This window comes from Salvelinus namaycush, chromosome 31 (genome assembly GCF_016432855.1).
Source record: "Salvelinus namaycush isolate Seneca chromosome 31, SaNama_1.0, whole genome shotgun sequence".
NCBI lineage: Eukaryota > Metazoa > Chordata > Actinopteri > Salmoniformes > Salmonidae > Salvelinus > Salvelinus namaycush.
The window spans coordinates 20,693,633-20,705,799 of NC_052337.1; the positions used below are offsets into that span (position 1 = coordinate 20,693,633).

General features: G+C 50.0%; 1 protein-coding gene across 1 annotated transcript in view; it reads left to right on the forward strand.

Moving 5' to 3' along the window:
* Positions 1-12,167, forward strand: part of LOC120025505 (matrix metalloproteinase-17-like) — a 53,956-nt gene that overhangs the window by 20,188 nt on the left and 21,601 nt on the right. Inside the window, exon 3 of the mRNA XM_038970073.1 lies at positions 10,529-10,815. Coding sequence (XP_038826001.1) covers positions 10,529-10,815 — 287 coding nt within the window. The remainder of the gene's footprint in view (positions 1-10,528; positions 10,816-12,167) is intronic.

Consider the following 12,167-nt stretch of genomic DNA (forward strand, 5'->3'; position numbering starts at 1 on the left):
GCGAAATGCTTGTGCTTCTAGCTCCGACAGGGCAGTAATAGCTAACAAGTAATATATAACAAATTACACAACATATACCCAATACACATAAATCTAATTAGGAATGAATTAAGACTATATACATATATGGATGAGCGATGTCAGAGCAGAACGGACTAAGATACAGTAGAATAGTATAGAATACACTATATACATATGAGATGAGTAATGCAAGACATGTAAACATTATTAGTGACTAAGATACCGTAGAATAGTATAGAATAAAGTATATACATATGAGATGAGTAATGCCAGATATGTAAACATTATTAAAGTGACTAGTGTTCCATTCCTTAAAGTAGCCAGTGATTTCTAGTCTTTACCTATAGGCAGCAGCCTCTAATGTGCTAGTGATGGCTGTTTAACAGTCTGATGGCCTTGAGATAGAAGCTGTTTTTCAGTCTCTCGGTCCCAGCTTTGATGCACCTGTACTAATTTCGCCTTCTGGGTGATAGCGGGGTGAACAGGCAATGGCTCGGGTGGTTGATGGCCTTGATGATCTTTTTGACCTTCCTGTGACATCGGATGCTGTAGATGTCCTGGAGGGCTGGTAGATTGCCCCCGGTAATGCGTTGGGCAGACTGCACCACCCTCTGGAGAGCCTTGCGGTTGCGAGCAATGCAGTTGCCGTACCAGGCGGTGATACAGCCCGACAAGATGCTTTCAATTGTGCATCTGTAACATTTTGGGAGGGTTTTAGGTGGCAAGCCAAATTACTTTAGCCTCCTGAGGTTGAAGAGGCTCTGTTGCGCCTTCTTCACCACACTGTCTGTGTGGGTGGTCCATTTCAGTTTGTCAGTGATGTGTACGCCAAGGAACTTGAAGCTTTCCACCTTCTCCACTACATCCTTTGCTGTTTCCTGAAGTCCACAATCATCTCCTTTGTTTTGTTGACATTGAGTGAGAGGTTGTTTTCCAGGCACTACACTCCCAGAGCCCTCACCTCCTCCCTGTAGGTTGTCTCGTCATCGTTGGTAATCAAGCCTACAACTGTTGTGTCGTCTGCAAACTTGATGAATGAGTTGGAGGAGTACAGGAGGGGGCTGAGCACACACCCTTGTAGGGCCCCTGTGTTGAGGATCAGCAGAGTGGAGGTGATGTTTCCTACCTTCACCACCTGGGGGCGGCCCATCAGGAAGTGCAGGACCCAGTTGCACAGGGCGGGGTCGAGACCCAGGGCCTCGAGCTTAATTATGAGCTTGGAGGGTACTATGTTGTTGAATGTTGAGCTGTAGTCAATTAACAGCATTCTTACATACTGTAGGTATTCCTCTTGTCCAGATGGGATAGGGCACTGTGCAGATTGATTGCATCGTCTGTGGATCTATTGGGGCGGTAAGCAAATTGAAGTGGGTCTCGGGTAGCAGGTAAGGTAGTGATATGATCCTTGACTAGTCTCTCAAAGCACTTCATGATGACATAGGTGAGTGCTACGGGGCGATAGTCATTAAGTTCAGTTGCCTTTGCCTTCTTGGATACAGGAACAATTGCCATCTTGAAGCATGTGGGGACAGCAGACTGGGATAGGGAGAGATTGAATATGCCCGTAAACACACCAGCCAGCTGGTCTGTGCATGCTCTGAAGACATGGCAAAGGAATGCCCACAGTCCTTGGTAGTGGGCCGAGTCGGTAGCACTGTGTTATCCTCAAAGCGTGTGAAGAATGTGTTTAGCCTGTAATGTGTTTAGCCTGTCCGGAAGCAAGACGTCGATCTCGGCGACGTGGCTGGTTTTCCTTTTGTAGTCTGTAATTGTCTGTAGTCCCTGCCACATATGTCTCGTGTCTGAGCCTTTGAATTGCGATTCCACTTTATCTCTATACTGACGTTTAGCTTGTTTGATTGCCTTGCGGAGTGAATAACTACACTGTTTATATTCTTCCATATTCCCAGTCACCTAGCCATGGTTAAATGCGGTGGTTCGCGCTTTCAGTTTCGCGCGAATGCTACCATCTATCCACGGTTTCTGGTTAGGGTAGGTTTTAATAGTCACAGTTGATACTTGGTACATGTCCTATACACTTCCTTATAAACTCAGTCCCCGTATCCGTGTATGCGTCTAGATTATTTTCGCAAGCTACCCGGAACATATCCCAGTCCATGTGATCAAAACAAACCTGAAGCGTGGATTCCGATTGGTCAGACCAACGATGAATAGTTCTAAACACGGGTACTTCCTGTTTGAGTTTCTGCCTATAGGAAGGGAGGAGCAAGATGGAGTCGTGGAGGGCGGGTGAGTGCCTTGTAAGCATTCCAGAAGTTTGAATAGCAATGGTCGAGAGTCTTAGCAGCGCGAGTAGTACAATCGATATGTTGATTGAACTTCAGCAGCCTAGTCCTCAGATTTACTTTGTTAAAATCCCCAGCTACAATAAATGCAGCCTGTGGTTTCCAGTTTGCATAAAGTCCAGTGAAGTTCTTTGAGTGCCGTCGTGGTATTGGCTTGAGGGGGGATGTAAACGGCCGTGTCAATGACGGAGGAGAATTCTCTTGGGAGATAATATGGTCGGCATTTGAATGGGAGGTATTCTAGGTCGGGTGAACAAAAGGACTTGAGTTCCTGTATGTTCCTAGAATTACACCATGAGTCGTTAATCATGAAACACACCCCTCCACCCTTCTGCTTCCCGGAGAGATATTTATTCCTGTCTGCGCGATGTACTGAGAATCCTGTTGGCTTTATCGACTCCGACAGAGTATCTCGAGAGAGCCATGTTTCCGTGAAACAAAGTATGTTACAGGCCCCGATGTCTCTCTGGAAAGAAATCCTTGCTCTAAGCTCATCAACTTTGTTATCCAAAGACTGAACATTAGCGAGAAATATACTCGGAAGCGGTGGGTGGTGTGCGCACCTCCTAATTTGAACCAGCAGGCCGCCTCTAGTGCCTCTCCTCCACCAGTGATGTTTTGGGTCGGCCTCTGGAATAAGTTAAATTGCTCTGAGGAGAGTGAACAAAGGATCTGCTCCAGGGAAGTTGTATTCCTGGTCGTAATGCTGGTAGTCCTGGTGAGTTACCACTGCTCTAATATCCAATAGTTCTTCCCGGTTGTATGTAATGACACAAAACATTTCCTGAGCTAATGTAAAAAATAGAGCAGAAAAAAACAAATTACTGCAAAGTTTCCTAAGAGCTAATCGTGATGCTGCCATTTCCGTTGTTCACCATCATACAGATGGATGTAGGTGTAAGGGGCAGGGGCAGTCCCCTTCAGAGGAACAAAGACAAGAGGACCTGTCTCGTCAGGGCTGATAGAGACTCACACAGGGGTCTCTTTTAATTTAGGAAACTCTCTTTGGAGCTTGATGTGCGTGCGCGCGCGCGCGCGTGTGTGTGTGTGTGTGTGTGTGTGTGTGCGCGCGCCTGCCTGCCTGCCTGTGTGTGCATGTGTGTGAGCATGTGTCTGTCAGTAAAGAGAATCTGTGTGTGTGCATGTGTGTGTCAGTGGAGAGAGAAAAACAGCTTGTTTCAAATCGGGGCCAGGGAGCCATGGGAGGTGAATCCTGATGACAGATTTAAGTGGGAAAGAGAAAAATGACTTAGTTTCAGCACTCTTAATCTGAGTCATCAGACTATGGGAGAGGCAGTGCAGGAGCTGTGGCTGGACTTGCAAATTAAAAGTCAACATTTGAGTTGCGTTTGGAAGACTTCGGGGAGGCTGGCAGCCAGTGCTTACTGTATATCCATCTCCGGTCAGAGTCACGGACTGCTCATCCCTGTACGGACTACCTAATGGTCAGCCCTCAAAAAAGACTGCACTTAGTCATCCATCAAATGAAGGTGTTCATTGTTCAGAAATCCTGCCATGGACAAATTGAGAGGGATGGGGAAATGGCACAGGAAATAAGCTGCCGTTATCAGACCCTCTGTAGCTTATTGATGACCTAAGCGACCTTGAAAGCATTTGTACAGTGTTTCCTATCTAGTGTGTAGTAGGGCTGGGCGGTACACCATATTTTACTATATACTGGTATTGATGCACGGACCGGTTAGGGTTTTTACTTTACCTTCTATAACGGTATTTGAAGGTTTGTTTTCTTAAACTGGATAGGCCTTGTGTAAAGTACATTTTTATAGTTTACTTCGCCACTTAAGTCATCTCTCTCTGCTCTCTCTCCATGCCGCGTTACACACAGACCTAGCCCCGCCCCCGTCGCTCAAGGAGCGCATTAGTTGTTCTTCGACCACGAGACACTTGCGTTCAGTCTGCAGGGTCAATGCAGCACATGCAACAATGTTGATGACAACGATGCTGTTTTCACTTTGCTTCTAAATATAAATTCACTAACGTTCTATAATTACACTATGCGTTTGTGTTTCTTATATCTGCAAACAGCTAGTTTGTCTTTTCTTAGAAAGTTGGGCCTAAATCTTGTTAGCCGCTAATGCGAAACGCTAGTTAGCTACCTGGCTAGCTAGCTATTAAATGTACTGAACCATAGCAAACGTAATTAGCTATACAGCCTAATAATGCCAGTGATGGTGTAAACATAAATCAACATGTTGTTAGTGCAACAGTATCTTCTAAATCAAAGAGGAATACGTGAAGCATGGATATGTTCGCTACATGAAGTAGCTAAGAGAAAACGTTCAATTCCTACCCTGTCATAATAACTCCTCCCTGGCATTTTAATTTGTTGTCATGTCGAACAACACTATTCTATTATAGAATTAGAATAATAATTATATTTCCATGATTCCTACAGTTCACCCAAGTGTTTTGTTCTAAATTGCAAGTAAATTCGCAATTGCAACATTTGGTTAAAAATAAGGCCTAGGTTGTTTGCCAATATCGTGCAACCCTACGTGGCAGTGTTGAAATGATCTCATATTAGTGCAGGCAATTAAGAAATATATTTTTTTAATAAAACAATCAGAATGGAGAAAGACTCATTGAAATCACTTAGAATGTATGTGTTGCAACTCTAGGGTCACTCACTACTCATGAAGCTTTTATTACTTTTATTATTAAAGAACAAAAAATACCATCAAATATCATCATTACATACCGTGATATGATATTTTGACCATATCGCCCAGCCCTAGTGTGCTTTAGCATTTAGATTCTGTTCTGGAGAATAATGCATGCATCTTGTGCATGCGTCTAATGCATGCGTGCGTGCATGCTGGTGGAGTGCGTGCGTGCATGCGGGTGGAGTACGTGCATGCATGCGGGTGGAGTGCGTGCGGGTGGAGTGTGTGTGTGCGGGTGGAGTGTGTGCATGCGGGTGGAGTGTGTGCATGCGGGTGGCATGTGTGCATGCGGGTGGAGTGTGTGCATGCGGGTGGAGTGTGTGCATGCGGGTGGAGTGCGTGCGTGCGTGCGTGTGGGTGGAGTGCCTGAGTGCGGGTGGAGTGTGTGCGTATGGGTGGAGTGTGTGAGTGCGGGTGGAGTGCGTGAGTGCGGGTGGAGTGCGTGAGTGTGAGTGGAGTGTGTGTGTGCGGGTGGGGTGCGTGCGGGTGGCGTGCGTGCGTGCAGGTGGAGTGAGTGAGTGCAGGTGGAGTAGGTGCTTGTGGAGTTTGTGCGTGCGGGTGGAGTGTGTGTGTGCGGGTGGAGTACGTGCGTGCGGGTGGAGTGTGTGTGGAGTGTGTGTGCGGGTGGAGTGTGTGAGTGCGGGTGGAGTGCGTGCGTGTGGGTGGAGTGCGTACGTGTGGGTGGAGTGCGTGCGTGGGGGTGGAGTGCGTGCTTGCGGGTGGAGTGCGTGTGGGTGGAGTGCGTGCTTGCGGGTGGAGTGCGTGTGGGTGGAGTGCGTACGTGTGGGTGGAGTGCGTGCGTGCGGGTGGAGTGTGTGCGTGCATGCGGGTGGAGTGCGTGCGGGTGGAGTGTGTGAGGAGTGCGTGCGTGTGGGTGGAGTGTGTCAGGAGTGCGTGCGTGCGGGTGGAGTACGTGCGTGCGGGTGGAGTGCGTGCGTGCGGGTGGAGTGCGTGCGTGCATGCGGGTGGAGTGCGTGCGGGTGGAGTGTGTGAGGAGTGCGTGCGTGTGGGTGGAGTGTGTGAGGAGTGCGTGCGTGTGGGTGGAGTACGTGCGTGCGGGTGGTGTGTGTGAGGAGTGCGTGCGTGCGGGTGGAGTGCGTGCGTGCGGGTGGAGTGCGTACGTGCGGATGGAGTGCGTACGTGCATGCGGGTGGAGTGCGTGCGGGTGGAGTGCGTGCGTGCGGGTGGAGTGCGTGCGTGCGGGTGGAGTGCGTGCGTGCGGGTGGAGTGCGTACGTGTGGGTGGAGTGCGTGCGGGTGGAATGCGTGCGTGCAGTTGGAGTGCGTGCGGGTGGAGTACGTGCGGGTGGGTGGAGTGTGTGAGGAGTGCGTGCGTGTGGGTGGAGTGCGTGCGGGTGGAGTGCGTGCGTGCGTGCGTGCGTGCGTGCGGGTCGAGTGCGTGCATGTGGGTGGAGTGCGTGCGTGCATGCGGGTGGAGTGTGTGCGGGTGGAGTGAGTGCATGTGGGTGGAGTGCGTGCGTGCATGCGGGTGGACTGTGTGCGGGTGGAGTGAGTGCGTGCGGGTGGAGTACGTGCGTGCGTGCGGGTGGAGTGTGTGCGTGCGGGTGGAGTGCATGCGGGTGAAGTGCGTGTGGGTGGAGTGTGTGCGTGCGGGTGGAGTGCGTGCGGGTGGAGTGCGTGCGGGTGGAGTGTGTGTGTGTGGAGTGTGTGTGCGGGTGGAGTGTGTGAGTGCGGGTGGAGTGCGTGCGTGTGGGTGGGTGGAGTGCGTACGTGTGGGTGGAGTGCGTGCTTGCGGGGGGAGTGCGTGCGTGCGGGTGGTGTGCGTGTTGGGTGGGTGGAGTGTGTGCGTGCGGGTGGGTGGAGTACGTGCGTGCGGGTGGAGTGTGTGAGGAGTGCGTGCGTATGGGTGGAGTGCGTGCGGGTGGAGTGCGTGCGGGTGGAGTGCGTGCGGGTGGAGTGCGTGCGTGCGTGCGGTTGGAGTGCGTGCGTGCGGGTGGAGTGCGTGCGGTGGAGTGCGTGCGTGCGTGCGTGCGTGCGGGTGGAGTGCTTGGGGGTGGAGTGCGTGCGTGCGGGTGGAGTGCGTGCGTGCGGGTGGAGTGCGTGCGTGCGGGTGGAGTGCGTGCGTGCGGGTGGAGTGCGTGCGGGTGGAGTGCGTGCCTGCGGGTGGAGTGCGTGCCTGCGGGTGGAGTGCGTGCGGGTGGAGTGCGTGCGGGTGGAGTGCGTGCGGGTGGAGTGCGTGCGGGTGGAGTGCGTGTGTGCGGTTGGAGTGCGTGCGTGCGGGTGGAGTGCGTGCGGTGGAGTGCGTGCGTGCGTGCGGGTGGAGTGCTTGGGGGTGGAGTGCGTGCGTGCGGGTGGAGTGCGTGCGTGCGGGTGGAGTGCGTGCGGGTGGAGTGCGTGCGTGCGGGTGGAGTGCGTGCGGGTGGAGTGCGTGCGTGTGGAGTGCGTGAGTGCTGGTGGAGTGCGTGCGTGCGGGTGGAGTGCGTGCGGGTGGAGTGCGTGCGTGTGGAGTGCGTGAGTGCTGGTGGAGTGCGTGCATGCGGGTGGAGTGCTAGTGTAGTACACCCTCTTCCAAAATTCTACCACTGTAAAGTCCCTCAGTCAAACTACAGCTCGGGGTCAATTATCCCTTTGTGTGTCATAACCTTATGTCTCCACAAGGATTTACAGTGCTCACACACACACACACACACACACACACACATACACACACACACACACACACACACACACACACACACACACGGATAGCCTCCAGTTGCCATGCCCTGTCAGCACAGCCAATGATGTGACACCATAATGGTTCCAGACTCATCCAGGCTGGTGAAAGTGTCAGAGTCAGAGTCAGAGTCAGGGCCTGTGGTCGAAACAGCAGTCTGTCACACACAGAAAGGTTACCTCTGTCTGTCTTAAGTTTCTAAAGCATAGAAATAAAAGTAATTGTAATTCTATGGTCTAAACTTCTCAAGGTTCTATCGTCTATTACTCACCTCCAAGAATTGGAAAATGTTTTGTTTGTGCTGTTTGCTCTTGCTTTGTGCACTTGCATTGTGAATGTCAAATAAAGGTTTCACAATATTACTAAAGTATTTATTCATTAAAAGGTTTTTATCATACACACATTATGTTGGACTTCGCCAGCGGGTATAGAAATTCTCAGCGTAGCAATCATATTTCCTACTTAATGCTATTCCTAGACCGGCTCCAGGGCCATGATGGTCAATGTATTTTTAATGTTCTTGCTCAGATAGCGGGTGTGAACACAGCCAATGTCATGGGATTCTAGAGCTCATCTGTGATGCAGGGGAGGCTGCCTCTGACCTTGGCTAGCAGGCTGCTATTACCCACCCTTCCACTACTCCCCACTCCCTGACTTCACTGCCCTCCCCGTCCCTGCATCAAAAGCTATTGAGCATGTGAACTATCTATGGGTTCCTTTAGCCATATACACTGAAGAAAAATATAAACGTAATATGTAAAATGTTGGTCCCATGTTTCATGAGCTGAAATAGAAAATCAGATATTTTCCAGAAGCACAAAAAGCTTATTTCTCTCAAATTTGGTGCACAAATTTGTTCACATCCCTGTCAGTGATCATTTCTCCTTTACCAGGAGAATCCATCCACCTGACAGGTGTGGCATTTCAAGAAGCTGATTAAACAGCATGATCATTACACAGGTGCACATTGTGCTGGGATCAATAAAAGGCAGTATAAAATGTGCAGTATTGTCACACAACACAATGCAACAGATTTGTTACGTTTTGAGGGAGCACGCAATTGGCATGCTGACTGCAGGAATGTCCACCATAGCTGTTGCCTGAGAATTAAACGTTCATTTCTCTACCATAAGCCACCTTCAACGTCATTTTAGAGAATTTGGCAGTACGTCCAACCTGCCTCACAACCGCAGACCACATGTAACCATGCCAGCTCAGGACTTCCACATCCGGCTTCTTCACCTGCGGGATCGTCTAAGACCAACGACCCGGACAGCTGATGAAACTGTGGGTTTGCACAACCAAAGAATTTCTGCACAAACTGTCAGAAACCGTCTCAGGGAAGCTCATCTGTGTGCTCGTCGACCTCACCAGGGTCTTGACCTGATTGCAGTTTGGCGTCGTAACCGACTTCAGTGGGCAAATGCTCACCTTCGATGGCCACTGGCTCACTAAAGAAGTGTGCTTTTCACAGATGTATCCCAGTTTCAACTGTACCAGGCAGATGGCAGACAGCGTGTATGGCGTTGTGTGGGCAATGGTGGTGCCCCATGATGGTGGTGGGGTTATGGTATGGGCAGGCATAAGCTACAGACAACAAACACAATTACATTTTATCGATGGCAATTTGAATGCACAGAGATACCGCGACGAGATCCTGAGGCCCATTGTCATGCCATTCATCCGCCGCCATCACCTCATGTTTCAGCATAATAATGCACAGCCCCATGGCCTGCATACTCACCAGACATGCCACCTATTGAGCATGTTTGGGATGCTCTAGATGACAGCGTGTTCTAGTTCCCGCCAATATCCAGCAACTTCGCACAGCCATTGACAAGTAGTGGGACAACATTCCACAGACCACAATCAACAGCCTGATCAACTCTATGCGAAGGAGATGTGTCACGCTGCATGAGGCAAATGGTGGTCTCACCAGATACTGACTGGATTTCTGATCCACACCACTACCTTTTTTTTATGTATCTGTGACCAACAGATGCATATCTGTATTCTCAGTGAAATCATGTGAAATCCGTAGTTTGGGGCCTAATGAATTTATTTCAATTTACTGATTCCTTATATGAACATTAGTTCAGTAAAATCTTTGAAATAGTTGCATGTTGCGTTAATATTTTTGTTCATTGCACATATTGAGTAGCCAGCAACATTGGCTAATGGTAGTTATATGACTCTGGTTGCTAGGAAATAGAAAGAGGAGAATGGAAGAGAGAGGGCGAGAGTATGACTGCCCCACTGTTTATTCAAATCCTATTACTGCTGTAGCAGAGGGAGAGACAGAGATACGAGGGAGAGAGGGAGAAAGAGAGTGAGAGAGAGAAGGGAGGAGAGTGCCTCGAAAGCTATTCCTGAAAGCTCATTTTGTGTCTTTCTCCTCTCTCTCATCTCTCCACAACTCAGTTCAAAGATGTTGATGCATTTGAACGCTATGGTCAATCTGTTTTCCACTGCGAGGGCTCACCAAGCCATGAAATGGAAAAGGAGATACAATCAGTGGGTATCTGCAAACAAGCCCTATACTCATTCATGAACTGACAACCTGTTGCCATCAGCTAACATTTTGTTGACCAGTGAATGCAGTTCTGCCAGTGTACTTGTACAGTATTCTAATGTTGACCTTTCCTCTCCCCCTCTCACTCTCTCCTCCTCTTATCTTTTTTCTCCTCTCTCGCCCTCCTCTCGCCCTCTTTTCCTCTACTCCTGTTCCTACTTTCATCTGCTTCCACTCTACTTCTCTCATCCTCTCCTTCTTCCCCTCTCCTCTTCTCCCACTTGGTCTCTTCCTCTCCCTCTTCTCCTCTCATTCCTCTCCACCTCCAGGATACGTACCTTTCCTAAGGAGTCTCCTCTGTTGGGTCGAGATACGGTACGGGCTCTCATGTACTACGCTCTCAAGGTCTGGAGTGACATCTCACCCCTCAACTTCCATGAAGTGGCGGGCAACGACGCAGACATCCAGATCGACTTCACCAAGGCTGACCACAACGACGGGTACCCCTTTGACGGGCCGGGGGGCACTGTGGCACACGCTTTCTTCCCCGGAGAGAGGTTCACGGCAGGGGACACCCACTTTGATGATGATGAGGCCTGGACCTTCAGATCACCAGGTGAGTGGTTGGTAGTTTACTGTGCCTTCAGTGACTAGTGTGTATTGTACATGAATTGTATATGTGCTATACTGTTCATTTGTTCATTATATTTATTTGTATGAAGTACATTTCCAGAAGTTTGTGTGTGCGTGCGTGCGTGTGTGCGTGTGCGTGTGTGTGTGCATGAGTGCATGCGTGCGTACAATGCCGAGTGACACCTCACGGCTCTAGCAGTTGGTTGGTCAGCCATGGGTCACTCAGTCTGACTAGCCGCTCCCAGACTCACAGATGCTCTCATTAATCATTAAGTCCGCCTGCTGCTGCTAGGCTGATCGACTGCCCACCACTTCCCCCTCTTCCATCTCCCATTCTCATCAGCCTGAGCAGACTCAAGGTGCCCCCCTCCATCTCTCCCTTCCTGTCCATCTCTGATGGAGAAACTAATGCATTTTCTGTTATGCCCTTACCTCTCCTTCCTGCCTGAGACAGAAGGAGGAAGAGGATAGCAGGTGAGCATAGACAGTGTTGGTTAATGTCTCTTTTTCTCAAGTAAGGTAAAAGAGAACGAGCTCCCCCTTCGTCTCCCCACCTATGATGAGACTAGAACTACTGAGAGCACCCAGAGATCCAGATCCTACAGTTTATAGAGTCATATTCCACTCTAGCCAAGCCCAATACCTCCACATCGCTTGCCTTGATAAAGATAGAAAGACAACCAAACACATCTGGAGAGGTGAAGTGATGTAATGCGTGATGTATGCTGGCCCCATGACCTATCTGACAGGACAGATACAGTACATCACCCTCCCAAAGATACACCAAACCAGACCTCAGTGTGGGGGGGTGGGAGAGGAGTAGGGCTGCGTGATGCAGACTGACCCAGCTGGTGTGCCATGTTGATGGGGCCAGGCCGCCAGGCCGTGCCCTGGTCTCCCCCTGTCCTGCAGGAGGCCTCCTGGACAGCGGCTCAGTCTGCTCCAATTAGGGCTCCCAACAGGCCAGACCAGGCAGGCAGCAGATGCTTACACGGCGCCTGGAAGGTGGAGTACAAGGGGAGGGAGGGGAGAGACGGTGGTGGTCAGGGGAATACACTTAGAAGATGGGCGGATAGAGCCGTAGATTCACTGATGTGGGAGAAAATGGAGGAAGGAAGATTATTGAAAAATACATATTTTCTCCAAGAATCTCACATCATTGGCACACTGCATGAATAAATTATGATGATGAGGAGGAAGTGAAGGACAATGGTAATGATGAAAATTATGATTTACCCTTCTCAACCCACACAAGGAATGAGATCGCTCCAGTATTTGCTTATGATATGAATCCTTTAACTGAAACTATTGAATGCCCCACACCACCATCTAGAT